At 38.4% G+C, this 25000-nt stretch overlaps 1 protein-coding gene across 1 annotated transcript in view; it reads right to left on the bottom strand.

The window, feature by feature from the left end:
• Positions 1-7007: 7007 nt before the first annotated feature.
• The window catches only part of LOC139724527 (uncharacterized), a 29049-nt gene continuing 11056 nt past the window's right edge, over positions 7008-25000 (bottom strand). Inside the window, exons 2-3 of the mRNA XM_071635661.1 lie at positions 21547-22118; positions 7008-7655 (exon numbers count right to left, since the gene is read on the bottom strand). Of these exons, the coding sequence (XP_071491762.1) occupies positions 7008-7655; positions 21547-22118 (1220 nt within the window). The remainder of the gene's footprint in view (positions 7656-21546; positions 22119-25000) is intronic.

Below are 25000 nucleotides of genomic sequence, written 5' to 3'. Positions count from 1 at the left end.
GTAGCCGTGTACCGTCTGCCAGTAATCCAGGAAATAATGCCCATCAACGGCACTGATGGGTCTCCTACTGACAGGTTTAGATGTCGTGATAGACGTTCAGTCGACCGTGGGAGATAATGCATTACGCGCCCCTGTAGCAAATCATTAATGAGATAGTCTCTCTCCAAGACTTCATCTTCAATATCTTTTTTTTTTGTGATTAACTCTCAGTCGACTTTTAGTTTGTATGCATAATGTTTGTTTGTTTGTTTGTTTGTTTGTCAGGGCTTTTTGTTGTTACCCCCTACTTATGCAGTCAATATTTCTTTTTCTGAATTTACGGCTGGCCATCGAACTGGCAATCTAATAGATTGTGCCTCAACGAGGCTCTGCAAATAGAAGATTTAACTCTTAACTCCTCCCTTCTGATTGATAATTCTCCTGTAAATAATTTCAAGGAGAGCATCCAGCTAAGATTCTAGAAAAGTACTCTGACAAGAATCCGGATTGTTTACCGGCCACTTGTTTCTACTAATCCGCTACGAGACGACGGAGTTCGTCAGTTGATTATGTTACCCTCATCGATTGTCTATTGCTTCTATATAAGGAAGGTCACGCGAAAGATGATTTTTCAGCAGTCGATGGTGTACTAGTATATTGCCGCAGCATAAAAGGCGTAATCTTAAAGCCAAAGCTCGGACGGGTATTGGTATACTTCGTATCTTTACATCCCTTCTTTCTTACAGGCGGGAAGAAAAAAAGTAAACTACACTATCCATGGCCACGTTTGCTGGGCACGGGAATGAACACCAGCGACGTCACATTGATGTGACAGAAGATGGGCGATGACGTAACAATGGTCTCTGTCCACCCGTCAGTAAAGTAGAAGCGGAGAGAGCGTGGCGCCACTTGGGCCCGCTGCACAGCACGAGTTGTCATTCGGAGGGAAAAAGCGAAACTGATGGGCGAACAAAAGCCCAGTTAAGTGTCTAAATAGCCTTTGGGACGTGCCAACAATAGCGGTATAGATTGGACAAAATAAACTCTCCGACACTAACCCATTTGGCGTTTTTAGGTTGCAGGCCCAGGGTTGCAGGGAGGAAAAAAGAATAGGACGTCAAATTATACTGGTATGTTAGTGTCTGACTTTCTGAAATGATTGACTCGGTAATCAATGATTTGCAGTTAAAGGTCTCCACTTCGTACGTACTTTTGCATGTTGTCTCTTTGTATTAAAGGATACAGGCTTATTTAGGCCAAAGTGCGTTGATGGATGTGTGTGCTGTAGCCTTCAAATTTTATACAGGTATCTCGTGCTGGGATGACAAAACCATCTCAAATTTCGGTGAAAATGACTGTTTTTGTGAATTAACCATCAGATAAGTGATGTCCTGTCCAAATCCTACTTATCTTACCCCAAAAATAAAGCCGATACGGCATGTCAAAGGAAAGGTTTTCCCGTTTGTTATAGTGCTTTGATGGTCATGTTCTTTTTCACTCTCCTGAATATTCCCTGACATTTTTTTTTTTTTTTAGATGCGAGGTTTTGTCGCCTTAACAGTGGTATGCTTTTGCTAATTAAGCCAAGTATCGTATGGGTGTGTTTGACTCATGAAGAGAGCAATGACCTCCGCTTTTTTTTTATGTTTTTCTTTTTCGACACTGCACGGGTTAAACCTGGGCACCGTTTCATACATGAAAGTTTTCAGCCCTGACAAGTTATCATTCTCTGACAATTTCAGTGTAATTCCTTCGTTCTGATTGGCTGAGAAGCTCTGGTCACTGACTGTTACTGTGGTTCGATTGTCAAGACTGACAACTTTCACGACACGGTGCCCTGAAATCGGGTGTTCATTTAATGACGTCACTGTTCTTAGTAGCGGTGAAATTGATCACATGTTTGTGACTGCAAGGTAAGCATTCATTCGACCCACATAAAATCCTCCACCCCACAGATATCACACACACACGGGAGCAAACATTTAAGTTGTGGCACGTATACTGGATATACTACACAAAAAAGACAACAAAAGATAAAAAAAGTTGGTTGAGGTGCGAGTTTCTTCGATTTGTCTCCCTCTCCATACAAATGAAATTTGTAAGATCGCAACTGCTGATCTATGATTTAACAAACATGTCGGAAAAAAGGGACCAAGGGACTCGAACCTGTCATCTTCCGGACAGTGACACTACCACCAGGATATCCCTGGTTGCCGGCAGTGACACGATGGACTCCAACTTTCATTTGGAGAGGGGGAGAATTGAAGAAAACTCATACCTTAATCTTCACCCCTCTGCTTAATAATCTCTTGTTTTCATTAATGCCTTGTCCGCAATGGACTATACTTGACATAACAATGTCGGGATTTCGGAGCTTGGGTATTTGTTTCAAGTTCTTATCCAGCGATGACGGCACCGAAAATTTAAAAGTTCGTAAGTTCGATTTTCCTCAAACTTTCACTGATGTGTTTTACTAATACTGCTGCTTCCACTCAATCCACATCTATATTTGGAATTTGGCATGTTTAGTTTTCTTTAAATTTACACACACTGACAGAAAGCTGACAAACACTGACAATAAAAAGATGTAAGCATTCTGCAATATATAGAATTGCTTTTAATCCGGCAGATTGATGAAGTGTTATCTGCAATGAATTAATGTAACATTATAGAAGGACATGTTTCACGAATATATATCAATGAAAAGAAATATTGTCTGTACATGCTCACTTTACAGAATGATTTAAAATCAGGTATTGTAATGGAACTCAGCCTATGTAATCAAAGACCATTCGCCAGACTAGCATTCAGAATCATACAATTTATATCAGTTTTATCAAGGCGTACATCCCAGAAGGATTCCTGTGACTGCAGTCATGATAGACACATGGCAGCCGATATTTCACAAAATGCTTGAAAATGGGAGTCAGCCACAATTTCATCAACAAAAAGAAATAAACAAACATTCTATTACCTTGTTTTATGATGAAATGTCCACATGACACATGTGTATGATATGATTGTAATCTGACAGAGACGACACAGCACGCATGACGAAGGAAGTAGGACACTATGGCTGCCTCTTCAACGTGTGCTTGATGTTTTGCGATTAGTGCAAAAATTGCGAACGAGTGAAGTTTCATTTACTGCATCCCATGATCCTGGATCAACGAGTCGGGATCTCCACAATATTGCGTAGTCATTTAGGTGAACCACATGCTCTCAAGACGAAGGTAACGCGTAATCGAGAGACTTACAGCTTGAATAACTATCCAGAATTCACATTCAGAATTTTATTGAATAATCACTTCAAGGCATTCAGCGGGTTTTTTCCCCATTATTTCTGTTTTACTTTCTATTATCTCTCTGTTGACGTCATAAGCCGATTGCACAATAATAAACGTTTGCATTTTGCGTTACCATAAACGTCATCTGATATTCGTATAGCTAAATATCCCTATGGTTGACCACGAACATAGAATTAGATGTCTTTATCACTCATGTTCAAATACAAAAAGAAAATGGGGCGGCTAGAATATCACTGGTAGGGCTTGTCAACGAGAAAAGTCGAAATGTTTACAACTTCATTTCTTATTGTGATGAAGGTGCAGGCTTCTGGTCCGTGAGGAAGTTCAATGCAGGCAAAGGTAAAACTTTACAGCGCTAACTGTATAAAGCGATATCATCGCGTTTAGCATAATTTCCTTATGTACCTGTCTAAAAACCAATCCATATAATAGAATTAATGCAAAGTGATTAAAATTTTCAGTCTAATGAAATTGTGGCCGGCATGTCACCGACACTTTAACATTCTGGGAAATGGTTATCCTAAATAATGCAAGGGTGATCGAGGGAGGCATAGAACAAGTATGCTCTTGTAAAGATAATTAATTTAATGCAGCCTGGCCTTGGAACGGGGTATGAAATTAGGCTATCATTTTTATTATATCTCGGTTAAACTGCTAGGCAGGAGACAAAGTACTGAGGACCAGGGAACATGGATGCCACATTGTGTCAACCCCTTGCTAAAAAACCCCTAAATTCAACCTTAAAAAGGGAAAAAGACCAGCGTCCCATAATACAAAGGTTTCCGATAATGTTCTATAAAGTAATTTTCCCCAATTTTACATTCAAAAGGGAGAAGTTGGTCTACATTTATATGTGCTATGTGAAATCTTATTCAAAAGATCAGTAGATTACAAAAGATGAAATCTACAAATGAAATTGATTTTGATCATGACGAAGGTACAGAGACTAACAATATTGACTTTCCGAAGTTGGCGCAAAAAAAAAACAACAGTTGTCGGTTTTTATCTGTCCCTTCTTTTCTATCCCTGGCGAAGGGAATAATAATCTCCATGACAAAGTATACATCCTTAGATAGCAAGAGTACTGTTAAAGAATCGCAAAACAAAATAGTGATGGAAATGCGATGTGTACAAACACTTTATGGCGATTTCTTTGTTTTTGATTTTTTTTTTTAACATCAACCTTCTATGCGCTGTTCTAATCAATTCCAGATTTGCATTGTTATGTGATGTTGGGTGACATCAGGTTCATTCAAATGAGAAGGCTCTGAATACAAATACTCGTGGAAACCCAAAAATTCATATCATACCTGCAATATCAAAGTCTTGTTTTGAGAACGTTTCGACGTTTTGGCATGAGTTTATTCCATTTTCGTTCTCGAGATCTTATACCTTTCTCCACGCCATCTGAGATGATATTCTATTCAATATGGAAACATTGTATAGTTCGTATAAACTTTTTATGGAACACTGTGGAAAGAATGATAACGTAGCCCAGGTCCATGTTCACTTTTTTAAGATGTTGTTGTGATTTCTGTCTTGCGATGGCACATCTTTTTAAGACATCGAATACATACTTTGCATATCATCAAACGAGTGACAGTGATATCAAATTACAGAACGAATAGAACATGCATGGAGCCTTCGAGAGAATCAGTCTTATACTATAAGTGTTTGATTTTCCCCATATTATGTCATCATGCAATAATCAAACTCTGAACACATTCATGGACCTCCGGGCAGTTCAAACACACACACACAATAATGATGCTTATTACTGTAGTATCCATTCTACTGAATTCTGAAATCCCCATTAACTTACTAGTAATATACAGGCCACCAAGTTCCCTAAGGAATGAGTTAACTATAGGTGGGCTACATGGTACATTAATGTTTATGAGACGGCAGTATTGCATTTACCGTGGGAATGATAAAGATAAATTCTAATTTCAAAGGTAAAATGAATGCAAAGAATGTTGTTGCGTAGACTGTTTCATGAAAAATGTTTTTTTTTTTGACAGTGGTTTCGGCAAGAGTAAGAAGTGACAGAACGATATTTCAAGGCGATATAATTAATGTCACGATTAAATACAAAATAACATTATAGACACCTTTTAAAACAATATGCACACAAAACATTTTTTCTTTAGTGCAGTAAGTCCTCATTATATACACAACATTTACATGATATACCATTTATCACCGTGTAACACAATACATTTCCCTTCACAAATCAAGACACGTCTTCCATCTTTAAAGTATTTGAACGTTATCAGTGGTTATCTAGGTTACTCAGTAGTTATAGAGGGTGTGGTGCAAATACAATAATGAAAGGGTTTTATTATCATTGGCGTAAAGCAAACAAATTAATGTCAAACGCTTAAGAGGACCTTACACACATAGCTTTTTACATCACTATATTAGACAACAGGTAAAGTTCTTTATCATATTATATACTATACTCTTGTATAGAAACGTACCAGATAATCAACGTGTGCGAGATACATAGGTAGACATCAGGAACCATATTGAATAATTTTGAAAGGTCTCGAAGCAAAGTCGTAAGAAAAAAAAAATTATTTGAAGCTGTGTGCGAATCGATATAAGTCTTCATGCCTTGTGAACTCATGATACATTTATGTTACATTTTTGCATTGAAATGGTGGGGAAAATGTATGTTGAATTAATGCTTGCAAAATCATGATTTTCCCCCATTCCATAACGCCTTATTCCTCTCAAAATTACAACACAGTTTTCAAAGGCAAGTAACTGAATATAATATGGTTAGACAACATTTAGGTCCAAAGCAGAGAAAGTACTCAGCAGAAATGGTGTTTGAACCCATAACGGCATTTACCTCAGAGTGTGACGAAAGTGTCTATCAAGCTTTATTACATAGAAATATTAACAGAGAAGTTTAGTCCAGGAAGATGTACAAAATCAATGTAAGAGATACTATGATGCTGCTTATTCAGTGTAAGGGGACTCTCCCTTGGTTAGAAAGCTTGTTTTAAGTTTGTTTGTTTGCTTGTTTATTTTTTGTTTGTTTGTTTGTTTGTTTGTTTGTTTAAATATTCGACGTAATCAAAAGCGGAGCATTACGACGGTGACGTAATGTCGCCATAAATTTGAGTTTTAGCCTCACTATGAGCATCCAACACACCTATCAGTACTCAAAATTGATAAATCATGCGAGCTCCATTCTCGCGCTCATTGTCGTCCTTATATCTTCATGAGATATGACGTTAGCAATGTAGAGCTTTCATAAATAATCTGATTGTGTCTGATGGATAAAAACAAAACACAAACTCTACAAGACACCACCACGCGACAACTATAGTTTTGACATCTTATACATTGCAAAAACATTATTGTGCATCTTACATTTTATCGAATATAATCTGAAAAAAAAAAGTTTTTTATAAGCACAATGTGCAAGTCATGACGGGCTTTTTTAAAGATCCAGATCTCAGTCTTGTGCTCCTATCTCAAGCTCTCCCATAATTTTAGTCTGCTGTTCGTTATTATAACAAAATGCCACTCCTCCGCTAGCCCTCTACTCTGTCTTGAATGATAGATCCATTACTCAAGTAAATCACATATTTTACTTTTCTTGTGAATGAAGCTGTCAGAATGTTCAAGTAGAATATATATGTCTTTATATACAACCTTTGTTTTAGCTTGTCATTGTTCTCCATATCATTTAGAGCTAATCAGATCTTATATGTGCTCGTCTTCAGAGCGGTCTGATCGCAGTGGTGGCGACTCGCTCACACTACATCGGCCAATGTTGTCCATGTGCTCCATAGCTTTCTTTCTCAGTTTGACGATGCTCGAGCTTCTCTGGTCCTCCCCCGAAGGCGGAGAATTCCCGCCAAAGTTGCCGTCACCGTCGCTGGAGCTGCTACCCACTTCCAAACCGCCTGCGACAGCCACGCCGCCTCTCTCTCCAACTAAGCTGCGCTTCGAGTTCCCGCGCTCCAGGAACGAGGCGTTGTGCGACAAGAACGGGAGTGCAGCGGCAGCAGTCGCGGCGTGGTGGTGATGATGGTGCGCCGCCAGGAAAGGCAACGCAGCGCCGATGTGAGAAAGGGCAGGCGCTAGCGGTCCTCCAGCCGCGGCAGAGCTGGCAGCGGCTGCCGCCATGCTGGCGGAGAGGGACGGGTGAAGTATGCCAGGCAGTGAGAACGCAGGAAGATGACGGGCACTCGACAGAGGATTGAACCAGGCGTCCAGGGGTAGGGAACTGGCCAGCGAAGCAGGAGCACATCGCTGAATAGAGGGCATCGGAGGATCCTTCAGCTTCAGTGTATTTGCTTCCATCTTCTCTTGACGACGCCACTTTGCTCGCCTATTTTGAAACCAGACCTGTGCATACAAACAATTGCAGATAAAGATAATGATAATATGCGATATCTTATATATGGGGATTGCATCTGAACATATAGTGAGAATAACGTCATGCCTAGTGAAATGATCAGATGTAGTGCTGATTTTAGATATGTATCTTATAGTAGTATGTAATTTTTATAACGTATTCTTATTTTCTGCGGCTAATAGATTATTCGAATATCTTTGAACTGTATATCTCCCCCTTCCTATTTATCCAGTTTGATTAATGTTACTTCGGTATATTTGTATAGAGACACAATGTATAAGTACCAAAAAATGATGAAATTATTTTAGAACTATGTATATTATAAAGAAATATCTGAAAGTTTATAAAACCCGCTGGTTGTTATCGTGTACTTTCTTTTATGTAGAATATTATACTCCTATTAAGACAAACTCCTCCACAAAATAGCTAGATGTGGTCATGTTTTTGTTGATATCATGTATATCATCTTATATCTTTGATTTTTTTAATCTACTTATCATTTGTGAAATATGTAGGCTACGATTATTAAGGCATTGCTTCCCTTTAGATGAATCTATATACCTGAGACTTATCATAAAGAAATATTTGGAAGTTCACAAAATATCGGCACCTTCTGTGGCTTTACAACAGAACCAAATTAGCTGTCATCACTTTGATCGAGATTAGTACAGTTCAGCTTTCGGTAAACATTCCTCACCGGTAGATTGAACGTAAGCTTTTTGGCAGCATTACTTGCTTATGTGTTTTAATAGTAAAGTAATGATGATGATGATGATAATAGTAATGATAATAATAATACTAATAATATTAATAATAATAATAATAATAATAATAATAATGATAATAATAATAATAATAATAATAATAATAATAAAGGTCATACAAAGTGTCAGTCGTAGCAGGCGAACTGAATCATTTCGTCAAAACAAGCTTCCGCATTATTTTATGCTTGACAAATTCTTGCTGGCAGATTGGGCAGAAATATACCGTTCTTATTAGTGGCGGATGGTGTGCATTGATATCTTGAAGGAAGTGTCCTCCTACTTGTAGGCCGGTAGAATTCGGTTCGACATAATATTGTTACAAACTCGTTGGGTTCCCTTTGTTAGTTTTACCCTATTATAGTTTATCCAGATTGTGGGACAAACTGACAAAAAAAATGCTTTTTAGGCGGGCATATTTCACTTCCTGTGGTAATCCTCTTCTCTCTTTGATTCACTTTTGCTTAAATATCATACAAATTCTCTTCGTCGTGCGCATTGGCTTATGAAGGTGTGACTTAAAAGACCTGTGAACTAAATTGATTTGAAAGCTATTAGTCGCTCTCCCCTTTGTGAAAAGACATATCTATTATCCAAACTTCTGTATTGTGCTTTTCATAATATACATCATCAGGTCTTCACTGGAATAGTGTTTCAAGTTAGCATTGAATTGAAATCAGAGTAATAATGCATGACCCAACTAATCACAGATATTGAATTATTTGCCATTCAATTTGGCGCTAATGGATTTTTCCCACTTGTCTATTTAAACTAACTGGCTCTCTCCGGGATTTTACTTATCAACATTGGACTCAATGCTATGTATAGCACTGGCGAGTTAGCCCTCTGGGCGCCCAAAAGCCGATAGTCTGTATGTTCCAGTCGTTTCGGTAATAAAAAATATTGAGCTTTAAAGGTCCGTCAAAAGGGATGAAGTCTAAGAGGTCCTTGAATCGATAGGCATGCCGTGACTGAGAATCGATCCCCTGCAATAGGCCTGAATTGAGAAGGGTATATCGCCAACGAATTCAAACCAATTCTGCATCTTGGCAATTGAGGCTTCGGCGTAGCAATTGATTTATTTCATTCAGTGCAGGTGTGTTACTTTGTCCTCTCACTGGACAACCCTCATGTCTGTTGTACTAGAGACACTGTCAGAAGACTAATGATTGCACTGCATCATTGTGTGATGACTATATTATCATTATGTGAGGCTTGTCACGTCTTTGATCTTATGATTCCCAAGTTTGAAGTAGACTCCTTTTTTTACAGGCAAGCACATACCACACCCACACCCACACACACACACACAACAAACATACCCAAACATCACACGCAGATCCTCACAGATCATAACGATATAATCTTAATGGGGCCCTTTATTAATCAGTGTGTGTGTATGTTTTTGCGTGTGCCGTGTGTGTGTATGTGTGTATGTGTGTGTGTGTGTGTGTGTGTAGAGAGAGAGAGAGAGAGGGGGGGAGAGAGAGGGAGAAGAGGGGAGAGATGTAGAGAGATAAATGATTCATATTTCGATTACTTATTGAAAATTACTGCTAGTCGTCTGATTGCACTGGACTGCATGGGCATCAAAAGTTACCAGTCCTTCATCATCGCACGACATTCGAAGTTATCTAGGCCTATACGCGTTAACGGGAAAATATAGCTCCCATTATGACTGTAGAAACTTTTGAATTTTTCTCTATATAATGGAGACCTATGCATATAAGAAATGTGTGAAATAACGCTGTGATAACATGAATTAAGTTGAGTAACGACAAAAATGGGAAATATTACCCAAAAGGTACCATACAAGTATTGTTGTTTTACAGCACGTATCCGATCGTGGTATGTGGTGGTTGCTTAGTGACTTTTATATTCGATTACATCGATTAACACTTTAACGGGTCATAGCAGCATCCATCGTATCGAGGCGCGAGACTGAATTGCATACAGCTTGTTACTGCATGCTTAAATATTGCTACTGGGGAGCGATTCGATCATGAAGTACTACCAAGGAGGTTCTAGAGCTGGAGTTCCAATTGGCCATAATTATTCAAACAGTTGTCAAATTTCTATGGATGCACAAAAGAATTCCACAGATGCATTTGTACCTTTGACGTTCGATGTTTGAAGCCGCCATCATTCTGGGCAATCGGAAGAAGGATTTTTAACTCTAACATTATGTCGGGTATATTTTGCTGGTTTATTCATTAAATGACATGAAATTTCTCCTTATGATAAAGCATTTAAAACCATTATAAAGGTCAAACTCGTCCAGAAATACCTGCAAAGGTGTAAATTGGAGCTGTATGTTGTGAAAGTATTTGAAAGTACACCCTCTTTGAATGCCGATTTTAACACCTTTCCGCTAAATCCCGACAAATAAAACTGATAAGGAATAATCTTCGATAATAGTTCTTTATAAATCAATATGTCAGATTTGTACCCAGACATGCCCATGTCCAGAAAACTTGATTTCATTTCACCAATTTTTTGTGAGTCCTATCCGCGCATCCCCTGCCTATATCTTTTTGTATTGCTCATATTCCATAAGTAGGGATGGCGAAAAGTTATTACCATCATAAAGACATATCTTTCTTGGAAGGTATAGCTGGTCGTTATGCAATGACGCATGAATCAATTGTCTTCCTATCTGTGGGGCAGCTCCAGAATGGTACATATACTTAAAATATTTTTGAGTGGCGGCTTCGAACATGGTTTCAAAGGGAATAAGAGTTGTGGCTCCGTTCTCTTGAACCTCCTTGGTACTACAACAGATAGTTCTGTTCTACCTATCGACTACTGAACTAGGAGGGCGCTTCAGGAATAAAAGTCGTATGCATACGATCGAAAATATTTCACTCTTTTATTATCAAAATACTCTAAAACAACTCATTATCCTTGCAAATCGCGTCAGCCAGAAAGTTTTTGGGACACTCATTCGATATATTGCAAGAAAATTCCAAATGATAGAAGTTGAATTCTGAACCCTGTTGGGAACCTTGGTTTGCCTTTAAATAATAATGTGCGTAATTGTTTCCATTTACACTAATTATGTTTTGGACAGCTTAACGAGCTTTGTTTTCATTCTTATCGCCGCGGATGTTTAGGGCTACACGGACAAACATTGGAATAGTCAAGCAAACCTTTCGAGTAAACTTTTACTATGTCCATCATAAGAAAAAGCGAATTTAGTTACTTCCGAGGTTTTTTTTTTTAAATTGAGTTGGTGATTAATTCTTATCTATACTCTTCCATTTGTGAAGAATATCAAATCAAAAGTATTAAAAAGGATGTCAAGCAATTTTCTTGTCATCGGTATCTTTACTTTCTGATTCTTTTTCCCATCACTTTTTTTTTTTGTCTTCTGATTTCTTACTGGGCGTTTTGTTGTTGTTGTTGTTGTTGTTGTTGTTGTTGTTGTTGTTGTTGTTGTTGTTGTTATTGTTTGATGAAGCCCTTTACTCCAACTCAGTCGCCTCCTATAAGCCAGTTAATTATTTTTGTGCCAAATGCATGTCTGTTCCCGTTCATTTCCAATTGTTTGTTTGTTCGTATTTTTGTGCTAAATTTCGTCCCTACTGATAGTGTCAGTGTCGGAAAATTTTCCCCACAGCATAAAATAACCAAATATTATTGAAATGTATCTTAATTCCATCCAACACTGTGTTGTTGTTGTTGTTCTTGCGATTGGTGTGCGTTTGAATTTGTGTGTGCTCGAGTGTGTTTAATTTAGTATTATGATTGAGACCGACGCGTGTTTTCGCGTTACCCTGGTTCTCACCGCTTCATGTTCGAATGAAATGGAAAAAAAAAGACACCAAACAGGTTCAGCTAGATAATTACACGCCGTTCCGCAACGCCTAATCAGCTAGATAGCCTACAAATTTCCAAATTATGCCCACATAGTTAAGTGTATAAAAAAGTCAACATTAATATCATCACCAGGGTGGTGTTATGCCGTTTCTATAGGCAAGTCGGCACTGCATGCATGCTCACTGCGGTATAGCGAGAGAAAGACACCCAAACGTGTATGATCAAATCAGCCCATTTAATTGCCATATTGATAACATCAGCGCACTCTTGTTTCTCATTGAATTAAAAAAACAATAGGGAGAACGCACACACCGATTCGTGCCCCCTTTTTAGATGAAATGTACATCACCATATCATATCTGCCGGTTGGCCGCGGATCACTCTGTCACACTCGTTGAGCTAAGCGCGAAAAAAGCGCAATAGCTACAGGAAAGAAGCAAGCAGCCGCCCCACACCCCTGAATGGCTCATTAATGCGTAATTGGAAAAAGTTGCTAATGCGACGGAGAGAGTTAGAGCAGAGGTATAGACGAGGAGGCAGCAGGGGGAAAACTGATTCCATGAAAGTACAGTTCCACTTTCTATCCAGCCGTTACCCTATTAGGTCAAATCGTCATAAATTCACCCGTTTGGCGATAATCTTTTCAAATCTCAAACAAACTCTGTGTTGTGGCCGCGTGGAAACTATATATAAGGGGAAAATGGGCAGGACCAAACCCCGAAGATTTTGTTAACCCTACTATGAATGTTTAGCACATTATCGTTGATGAAAGACAAACCCTCAGTGATTACATTATAAAAGTCATAGTTCAAAAAAAAAAGAGAAAAACAACGTGCGCATTCACAACTTCCAGGCATCGGTCCTGATATATCACGCAACGTTAAAGACTGATCTGACGAGAATGGTGATTTTTAGGGGGAATCAGTATAGTGTTTGAAATCAGAACCGCTCATAATTATGGCTGATGAAATGGCCAATCTTCAATCATCTGACTTGCTCTACACTTATCTAAATAATCATTTTCACACACATAAAAATGCAAGACGGTACTTTCTGAAAGTTTTACTTCTATTTTGTGGTATTATTTTGATACCAGACATCGGAAAACCTGTGATTTAGGTACAGACATTTTGTGCCTGCAAGGACAAGTGCTGCATGTGAAGTTCGTGCTACACTTGCGTGGTGTCCCAGTTCTATTTTTTTTTCATATTAATTTTTTTTTTGGTGGATGGGGTATATAAATCGTTACTCATTTGCGCATTTCAGTTCAGATGTTTCTCATCGGGTTCAGTAGTATATACACAACGTGATTGAAAAAAAAAAGAAAAAAGGAAAAAAAAAACACCAAACAAACAAAAAGGAGTCACTTCAGACTATTTACTTTCTACGGATGTCAGCTTATGTTATTACAAGTTTATTTGGGTGGGTGTCAGTATTGGAAGCTTTGAAGCTTGCAAAGCAATCCCCAAAATCCCAATCTTCGTAAACTTACGGACAAAAAATAGCAAGAAGAGATGGACAACCAACAAACCTCACAGTGATATCTAACTTCGATGCTGAACCCTCCAAGGATCAGAAGCCTGAAATCCTATTGGTTGTGTATGTTAACATGTTTCCGGCGGGGCAGTAAAGGGTTAATAAAACATTTGGATCATTCGGGAGTGACGGAAACGAGTCGTGTTGAGGACGTGTTTCGTCCAGAGACAAACTCCCGCGTTACAAGCAATTCAGTACAGCACCACGTCAATTATTGTCGGCTCTAAAACTGAAACGATCGATGGTTTCACACATTGCTTGATGAGGTTGATCTACAGTAATCACGAAAGTAATGATGGCATTTCACGCAATATATCAGCATCCTGGACCTGCAGAGGGCCCGTGGAGTTTTACAAGATAATTGAATAAATAATTACTGTCTCTGAGCTGCTTTGACGAATTGACTCATCGAATAGATATCTGTTGTATGTTGCCCTAAAATTGAATTTCATCTGGACGGTGGCAGATTTAAAGGCATATTTTACCATTTGCAGATGAAACAACAACCCAGCATTAGTGCTTTAAAATGTTCCAAAATGTGAGATTGGGATAGAAACAACCACTGTAAAAATTTGAATCCATGTAATCAATGTTAAGTATTGTTAAATACACAATATGTGAACAATAGTTATAGGAATGTTGCCAGACCAAACTGTCTATAGTTACGGTTTAATGAGAAAAATACTGATATCTCCTTATATTTTAGGCTTTATTGCGAAAAATGTATATGGTAGTACGTTTTGTGATACAAAAGACCTACACATAATTATGCATCAAATCTGATTTCTTGATTTTTTAAATCACTGTTCCCAAAGGTAAATAGGACCCTTAAGATAAGAGTCAGATATCTATCCGATCATGAGGGTCGTGGTGTTCGGATGGAAACATCTCATAGATTATATTATCTTTATCGTTACTGTTGCTCATATAGAATGCTTGATATGTGTGTATTCTTGTAATATCTGTTTTGATGATACATTGTATTACGTCTCACTAACTTCGTTGCCATGTCTGCCCACAGAGTCTTTATTATACAACTATGTAAAGACAAAAAAAAACAGGGTCTGTAAAATGTGTAACTATTTTGTTTATAATTGGAAAAAACAAACCACACACAGCACGTTATCCCCAGAAGTTTGATGTACATCGTCTGAAAAACACCACGACCTTCATAACAGTGAGCAAATTATTTTCGCACGTCACTGAACATTTCTTTGACGGCAGCAACGTTTATAAGCAATAACTTTCGATAGGGCCCTACAAAACTTATCATCTATTTTTGTGACAGTTCAGACAAAGTAAATAGCAGATTATCTTATTCATTTTCAATGATTACCTCTTGTTTATAAAAGCGGGTTACAAGATATTCGCCCTATGACAACATGAGGACGCTTTCCTGCGGCGAGGTGAACTTATCAAAGATTTCCAAATACTCTCATCTCTGACCGAAATGCAGGACGGTAATTTGATGACACTTCAGATGCACGCTGCGCTAATGGTACTGCCATTTCTATCTTTCTCTGGTCTTCAACAGTGATAACTCTTCGCCGGTCTTTTGTTGAACATTTTGTTTAACTCTTCTCATGCACTCGGTACTCCCATCCCCACAACTTCCAGATACAGATATCACTCCCAATTGCCCAAAACACTGTGATAAATGCTCTTCCGATTTGCTCGCCGGAATCGCATCGAATTTTACGTGTCCCTGAAAAGGCAGACGACACGCCGAGAGCTGCTGACTTGAATCATTTACGAAGCTCTCCCAGGCGTTTAAGCATTCCTGGGGCCTTGGTTTATTCAGTGAAAAAAAGGGAGGAAAATCTAACAAAGACAACATCCAGACGAGAAATCAATACCGATTGTCGACGGCGATCAGGAGGAAGAGCAAAATTCGCCTTTCACTCAAATCCATTTATTTTCTCTTGACTTGGCGGAGTGAATGTTGGCTATATTGCTGAGCTGCGGGGAACAACTGCACTTTTCGGCAGATAACTTCATATCAACCAGCTTCGGCCCATTCACCCCGCGAACAGGGAAGAGACGAGAGACGCGGGAATCGGTACAGCTGTACAGCAGTAGACGGGTTTCGTCACTCATTCGGCTGCGCTGCCCTAACGCAGGCGTGTGAGCATAGCTTGACAGACTGATTTGCCTGAAATTTCTGCCCAGTCGCTCTTCCCTGAAATTGTCTTTCTTTTACGACGACGAAGACAGCAAAAAAACAAACAAACAACCAAACAAACAAACAAAACAAAGCAAAACAAAACAAAACAAAAACAAACAAAAACAAAACAAATTTTACAATCAGTCAACAACATAATAACGTCATGCTTGCGTAACGGAAATCGCGCGACGTAGAAAAATACACTCGCATCACACCTTAAGCACTAGTGTTCAAGAATAACAAAGTAGCCATACAAAATGCAACTACGTAAGCAAAAGAAAAAAAGAAAAATGTGTATTTTAAAGGGATTCAAAAATTATGTCGCGCTCAAAGATATGTCTCTTCAATCTAAATCAGGAATTTGATAACTGAATTGTGAATTTGCCCTGATCATATTCAGTGTGATGGGTCGCAGTGTCTTCTTCATTACTTGCTGACGAAATTCTTCTCGTGCAGACTCTGCTGCTCTCGAAAGAAATTTGAATAAGTCGTCAAACATTTCATCTTCTTATTTCCCACTTAAAACACAAATACGAAATGAGAGTGTAAAAAGTATCTGCAGGAAGCCACTTCGGTTAAACACAGAATTCCTTCGTCACAGGCAGCTGCAAACGCAAGGTGACAACATTAATTGACCAAAGGAGCTGAGAGTGTTACTTAGATACGGAAGAAATGAGCGAAATATCTACTATATTACAATACTGCTCAAAGTGTATTGATCGGGTAATGGCATGTGACTCTTATTCCATCCTTTTGAATATTTCTTCTTTTTTCCGAGGGCAGTGTCCTCGGTAATATATATTAAATATTTTAGAGAGTGATGTCTATTGTCTTTCCGTGTACTATTGGAGCACATCATCATCAATGATGACTTTAAAAGATATAAGACAAGTTTCACCCTGCGATTATAGGTGAATACATTAGATTATTTAAATTAACCACAGATTGATATCGTAATTGGGAAGACTTTGAAGAAACGAGATAACTTCAAATTCATGATTGTCTGAAGTATCGTATATTGTTAAAATAGAGGAAAGGAGGGCAGGAGAAATCGGAAGCAATGACGGTGTATGAAAAGCATCATTTCGTTGTGTTGGCGAGTCTTTTAACTCGACATAGTGAGTTTGTTTGAATGGAAACACTGACACGAATCATCTGATCAGGAGTAAATTCTGACGATCACTCAAACGCACAAGTGCTGGAAAATCACTGAAGTATTGATGTGAAATTGAGTAGGGCATAGAAAGATAAATTCAAAGTATAGCGGACTTTCTGATGCGATCCTGAGTTTGTTTGTTTGTTGTTGTTGTTGTTTTAACTCCGTCGTTCGTCCCACTTTTCTTCAGCCCTGAACGATCATGCACTTCATATAAAGTAATTGTTTACCATTGGGAGCAGTGATTTTAAAAATGTTCGAATTATCACATTTGATACATATACATATATACAGTTCAGTTGTCAAACATCATACCGTATAAAAAATGGCAATTAACCCACAAATGTAAGGAGATATCACTAATTTTCTTTATAATGAACCACAACTGCGATGGTTTATTCGAGAAACGATTTAAGGAAAACTATTGTTCACATCTTGCATATTTAATAATACTTAACATTTGTTACACTGATTAACATTTTTAGGTTGGTTATTCATATCCCTAACTCACATTTTTTAAGCACTTAAGCTTTTTTTTTTCATCTGCAAATGATAAATAGTGGCTTTAATTTCCTTCGAATGAATTCAACGGAATTTTGTTCCTCTCACCATAAGGCTAAAATGAAGGTAACGACCTTTATAATGGTCAAGGTTTTCTTTTTTTTTTCTTTGCAAGTGTTATTTCAATGACATTTTATGCGCAAAGTATGAGTAGTCTGGCTTCAGCTTCCAAGTAAAAGTAGTGAAAAATCAAGCGAAAGCTATCATATTATTCCATATGATTGTTAATTCGATAGTTTGAGCTGGATTTTAAGTCATACAATCCGAATATCGAACGCGAACTTCAATCGATGTTTGTTTGTTTGTTTGTTTGTTTGTTTGTTTGTTTGTTTGTTTGTTTGTTTTGCTTTTTGGTGCAAGTAGTAAAGGCATAAATAAGCAGCAACCTCCACCCACTTTCACTAATCCATCCAAATGTGAACGCTTTTCATACAACTGCAGATTTGAAATTATAATCATAATAATTATGAAGTTGTGTAATTGGTACTTGTCAAAGTAACTTTGTAACTCAAGCTGAAGCTGCAGAACAAGCAGAATATCTATGGATATTTTTATAGAGAGAGCGAAGGAGAAATATATTCGAGTAGACAAGGAAATGGAACTGGTAGAGGACAGTCTTTATACCTTGAATTGTTTTCTATTTCCTTCACCAATGGACTGACGGGAATTCAAATGAAATATCGAGTCGTAAAATTCAATCATATAAGGTTAATGTGATGCTGCCTGTTACCGTGTAAAAGATGCACAAGTTAGAGCCGAGGAATCTACTGCGTCGTGGTGTGCTTCTGCCAAAATGACAAATAATTGATCAAGTTAGAAATTCCTTATTTACAACTGATAAACGAATGTGTCGTTTTCTTTCTGACAGATCCATTTCACTGATGTTAGATGAATATTTCATCTCCTGGAAAGGCGAGAAGACCAAGTCACCCAGTGACAAGAGAGATAAGAATAGAAAAGACGGGAACACGCTGTCTCGATCCCGATAATGCGATTAATAAAACAAATCATAGGCACGTTGCCTGATTCTGTGGAGAATAAGACGCCAAAATCTTCGCATTACTGCTTGCATAAGAGGGCGAGGATTTGTCAAAAGAGTAGGAGGTGTGTGGTGATTAGGCCCCCAAGGAAACCACTGCCGCCATGTAGGGACCGAGTGTCCTCTCTCTTTTATGCCAATTATGGACATTTTTTATCCTCTCTCCTTCTGTTTTTCTTAAGTCATTAGCGCGTTTGTTTTGTCATGTTAGACGATGACTATTAATTACCCGCTGCGAAATGCCTAGCGGTTCTCCTTCTCTCTCAGCGGAGTGCCAGCTGCTCTCTGGGCTACATCTCCGGGGGAGAGAACCCTTGGATCTTATGATTTCTCTCGCGGAGCGGACCACTTCGAAGCCTTACCAAGCATTTTAATGATCTGTAGCGCAGATGGCACACTGCGACAAATCTCAATTTTCTGGTAAGTTAGTGCTTCCAGCACCCGTATTTGTATTTGCTACACTTTCATGCAACCAACGTCAAATGTAATCATCGTCGAACATTCAAGGTCGAAACAAGGTCTACCTTTAATTCCTTCTCTTGGCGTGTGTTTTTCTTTTTCATCAACATTGACATGTCAACAAGAGAGCCATATATAGTCAAATGGAAAGAAATTAAAAAAAAAAACTTATACACCTCTGAACACGCTCACTCACACACGCAAAAACACATCATTAAAGTAATAAGATGAAAGAGAGATATAGACATATTTATCGTACACATATAAATGAATATATATATACATATATATATATATATATATATATATATATATATATATATATATATAAGAGAGAGAGAGAAAAATGGAGGGAGAAGAGGTTAGGGCCTTAGATTTCCAATAAATGAAGCATAAATTATATAGCCTTGGGTAAAATCTCTTATCTATAGTGATGTGTATCAACGAGAAAATCAAATCAACTTTTGACTCTTGAATAACTCCCAAATTAGTCTAGTTATTTTCCTTTCCTCTCATACAAAACTGTGTGTGTGAGTGTGAGTGTGTGTATGTGTGTGTGTGCGCGTGTGTGTGTGTGTTTTGTGTGCTTGTATATTTTCGTACATGTGTATGTATAGTGTTTCATATCATATCATTAAACCTTTTGGTTTATTCGGGGGAGGGGGGAGGAAATAAGCAGACGCGTATATCTTTTAATTGACTGATATACAACAACACTTCAATGCGATGTCTAATTTCAGCACTGCCCTCTCGACGCTGCTTTCAATCCATTCAGACTTTTTAATGAGGGTTTTTCACAATGACAGTTGGGTTGATTACAGCATTATGGCACCGTTGTATGGTCGGGGAAGAATCTGAGATAATTAACCGACTGGTTGGGAAGGAAAAAAACAGAACCATAGAGAGCCGTAGTGAATTTCTTTTGTTTTTAACAAAAAAAAAAAGATCCCAACAATAACTAAACTGCTTAACCACTGTGCTTATTAGCTCATTATTGCGTAAGAATATCTCCGCTAATGACACTGCTGGGATGCCCATTCGTTAAACCCATTTAGTGATAACATCAAAGACATAAATTCGAGCTAATTTCATCTCAAAAGAGCTTATCTTTACGTGGAATTCTATAGAATAAAATAATATACGACCGATTCTATTTACACAACGATGACCTTTGCCGCAGCGTTGCCAAGGCAACTACGCATGGCATGATGTGATTTCCGGCAGAATCCGAGAACCATCTATAATGACGGCCTGTTTCGGTTTATTTCATCATTATTAACATCTTTTTACTTTTATTCAATATACACTTGGCTTCATCCGGATAAAGGGAAGTCAGCAATTAATTTCAAAGAGGGATATATGATTATTTCGTGGATGTGTAATACCGTTATGTAGCTGCCTGAACGAAATACAGTCATGTTAAACAGTTATGAACAGAATTCCTCAATGCGATGAACTGAGTTTTGTTCTTCGATGACCTATAAAGGGACTGCCGTGATACCAACAAAGAAATACATTCTGTGAGTTTGTTCTTTCTGAGTCGATGAAAGTATTATATACTTTGGCAACTCCACTCTTGTTCCCCCCCCCCCCATTGTATATTGTCAGATTGTATTGTGTTGCGCGCTTGAAAGACGTCTTCGATCTCTCCGATTGGTTTGCTTGAAGATCAAAACTTTAGAGGAGGGGGGGGGGGCTTTGTGCATGCAGGACGTTTACTTTGGTATGAACTTATGCATCAAATTCGAAAGATTTCATCTCTTGAATCTTCCAAGTTGCCTACCGGCATTTCGGTCTCCCCTTTATCTTTATCTTTATCTTTATTACCAGCATCAGCATCATCCTTCCTATACATAAAATCATGTACAAGATGTATTATGTACTGTGAACATCATGACAATGATCACTGTTTGGTTACGGAGTGTGGTTTTACCAATAATCATAGTTTTTCTCAATGAATGATGCACATCAATAGACAAAATCAACTCTTATGTTTGATCTATGCCAACTGTGTATGTTGGGGTTTTTTTTTTTATTTGCCTTAGAGGAAGTGAAAACGTAATTTCAGATTTGAGTTCTAAAAAATGTTTTGATGTATTTCTGTTCAAAAAAAAAAAAAAAAAAACCTGCAGCGAGTGAGGTCACATTTAAAGGGACTAAATAGGAAATGAACATCAAAATATTTTTTTACATACCTGTCATAAAAGCCATTTTCAAAAACACAAATGTATTTTGTATTGTAAATGATGAAATGAAATGACATATTGAACATCAGTAATTCATCATCATCATCATTATTTCTGCTACTATGAAATCACTGGTGTTCGATTCCTTAAAGGTGATAGATCAAGACTTAGTTAATCAAGCAGCTAGTGACGTCACTCACCTGAACTCTAACCTCAGGTAGATTGACTTTCAGAGCCAATTCCTCACGGCTGTAAACGTCTGGGTAGTGGGATTTCTCAAACGCCCTCTCCAGCTCATGGAGCTGATAGGTAGTGAACGTCGTTCGATTCCGTCGATGTTTCTTCTTTTTCTCCTCGCTCTCATCACCGTCGATTTCGGTTACCCCCTCGTCGCAGAACGACGACCTCGCCAGCGGCCCATGGGGTGAAGAGTGAGCTCGTTTGTGGCCGGCCTTCATGTGAAGCGGGCTGGTCGCACCCGAGTCGCTTTGGTCGCTGGATGTGTTGCAGCTGAGCGCGTTGTCGCTTTCGGGCGGCGTCAGCGATTCGCCGAAGCCCGGTGACACCGGGGTCCGGATCGCCAGCGACTTGGCGTCGGTGCAGATCGCATGGTGATCACTGGCATGTGGAGATGTTGCCGAATGTTTTCTTCCGTCGTCGTTTTCCTCGTCCTCGTCATCGTTTCCGTCATTGCTGCACGCGTGGTCATGACCATAGTCTCGCTCATGCCCAATCGTCATTCCACCGCTAGACTCCTTCTGATGGGTGTCATCTAAACAGTAAATGAAAAATACCGGGAGAAGAAAATCAAGGTTGATTAATGGTTCCATCCAAACTCGGTTTGTCTTTCGACATCATGCAAGACATGTAGCGTTGTGCGTTGTTAGGATACAAATTGTAGTACTGGTAAAATATACAGTCATCACTCACACATGCGCACCATCACAAACTCTCACGTCTAATGAAAAAAAAAAAATAACAACAACAACAAATATAAATGCATGCGTGTGTGTGATAGTGTGTGTGTCTGAATGAAACTAAGTATAATAATCGTTACAAAATGTAATTGGCATGTGATGTAAATCCCCAGGAATTCATTCCTCATGATCCGTACCATATATTTAGTTCCCAAGGATGCACATTCATTTGATTATAACTATCATAGGCGCACAAACACGAACATACACTCTCTCCTATTATATATGAATATATATATATATATATATATATATATATACATATGTATACATGTATATATATGTGTATATATATATATGTATATATATACATATATATATATATATATATATATATATATATATATATATGTGTGTGTGTGTGGGGGGGGGGGGGTTATATGTGATAAAAACCTAAAACGGCAATAGATCTTTTTATGAATATATATGAATATATATATATGTATATATATATATATATATATATATATATATATATTTACATATGTATATACATGTATATATATATATATATATGTGTGTGTGTGTGTGTGTGTGTGTGTGTGTGTGGGTATATATATATATATATATATATATATATATATATGCACATAGAGAATAAAATTAGACTTGAGGCGGACGTTGCTCTCGAGTCTAATTGCGAGTCTATAAACATATATTACGGACATAGTAATGTTGATAATGATGATGATGATCGTACAAGTGTATATAGTGTTGTTGGTCATGGGTAAAGATTGATGATATTGAAGGATGGCGCCACTCCATGTAAAAGGCTGCATGGTAAGATGAAAACTTCCATCACATTATTATTGCAGCAAACACTTCCTGAAAGTCTATCTCTTTCATATCCATGTTTTGCTTTAATCGGAGCTTTTTCAGACTCTTCTTCTTGTCAGTTTTTTCCCGTTTAAGCGAAGATTAACGATTCCCGTTTGCAATAGCAAGATAAATTTGTGAATGCTAATAGGCCACTGCGTCACGCTTCGACAGAATAAGCGATGCAAGGTCATCTACTGTGCTGGCGATAAATGGTAGATAAAATTGACAAATTCCCCAAAGAATGTGATAATTGACCTGGGGAATAAAACGCGCGGGGAAATACACATTACAGCAATCAAACAATAATGGCGCAATGTGGCAATAGTTTGATATGTTTATTCAAACACCAGCTCCTAATAGAATCATACCCCGCGGCCAGATTGTGATTTATAGAGCTTTTGCGCTAAATACGCCACAGCGTAATTTGGCGGGATCGCCAAATCACCTTTGAGACGACCTAAGGGTGCAAAGAAGCCCAAGAAGAGGGAGAGAGACGGAAGGGGGGGGGGTGAAACACTAATGTGAAATTCACGTTCATCTTGATAACGAGTCAAATTATTTTATATCTTCCTTTTTTTCTCTTACTCTCATTCTCCCCTTCTTTTCTCCCGCTTTCGGACATCAAAACGTTGGTGTCATTAATCTAGAACGAGCGCTGGAAGTGAAACCACGCACCCGCGACGGGCGAAATGGCCGAGGTATGACTCGCTCAATTTGCCCCATTCAGGGAAGAAATCGGCGCTGGGAGACTCGTTAGAGCGGGGCTCCCTCTACTCCAACAGGAGAAGAATAAAAAAGGAGAAAAAAGAAGAAGATAAAGAAAAAGGAGAGGGATACAGCTAAGACGAGCTCCCCCAAGCGATTCAAAATAATGAGAAGACGCCCACCCTTCGGGGGCAAACAGTAATTGCATAATGATGGCAGAAAATACAGTGGGCGAGTAATGGCCGGATTCTGTAATGGCGGAAGACAAGACGAAGAAGAGTAGGACTCAGAACTAAGAATAGGATGCGAGGCTTCCTATAAATGTCATCAGTTAGGTAGGTCATATAGAAATTATGAAGTTCGTGTATCAATAAACAACGCCTCCACACTCTTTCCCCTAGTTTGCAATTCATAACATAACTTACATCGAAAATTAGTCGATGTGGATGTTATCCCGTTTGACGGTGTTCTGATGAGAAACATCCTTTTTGCAGATGGCACCCTTTTCAATGTACTCTTTTACGTCATTCGTTGGGAGAGTAGCTCACTACACTATCTGTATCTGTATACAGTGTATGTTTTAATAACGCAACCCTTCCTCTCAAATAGAATAGTTATTAGGCAGGAAAGTCTCTGCAATTCACCCAAAATAAACCAATGAATCGCGGGTGATGCTCATCCGAAGATTTGTTCTTTTTTGATCGCTTGATCGGTATTACCTGAACCACAGACTATACAATGCTTATGACATGTAGTATTTCAATAAAGGTATAAAGTGTCAGTGACTTTGGAGTTTCCCTATACTATGTTTTGCCCGACGCGGTGTACCAGAGTTGATAACAAGGACGGTGATTACTGTAATTCAAAGTGCATGGAGAGATGATCTACTTACAGATTTGTCTGCAACGGGTGCCATTAATGATCCTTAGGCGTGATTGTTCTCGCAAATCTGAATGAGTGTAAAACGTTTGTATGTATTTGTGATTAAATATAATTTATATATATATATATATATATGTATATTCCCTTTACCCTGCAGTCACTGACTTGCTGACTGGATGATTTTGACTTAGGAAACAACTATCAATAGTCTCTCCCTCCACCCCCCCCCCCCTCTCTCTCTCTCTCTCTTAGTCACGACTCATTTCATGCA

Source organism: Diadema antillarum, unplaced genomic scaffold (assembly GCF_040938485.1).
Source record: "Diadema antillarum isolate AM-2024a unplaced genomic scaffold, OU_Dant_1.0 scf00000219, whole genome shotgun sequence".
Lineage (NCBI taxonomy): Eukaryota > Metazoa > Echinodermata > Echinoidea > Diadematoida > Diadematidae > Diadema > Diadema antillarum.
Note: the sequence above shows the minus strand (reverse complement) of the source record. Positions and strands in the feature narration are given on the sequence as shown.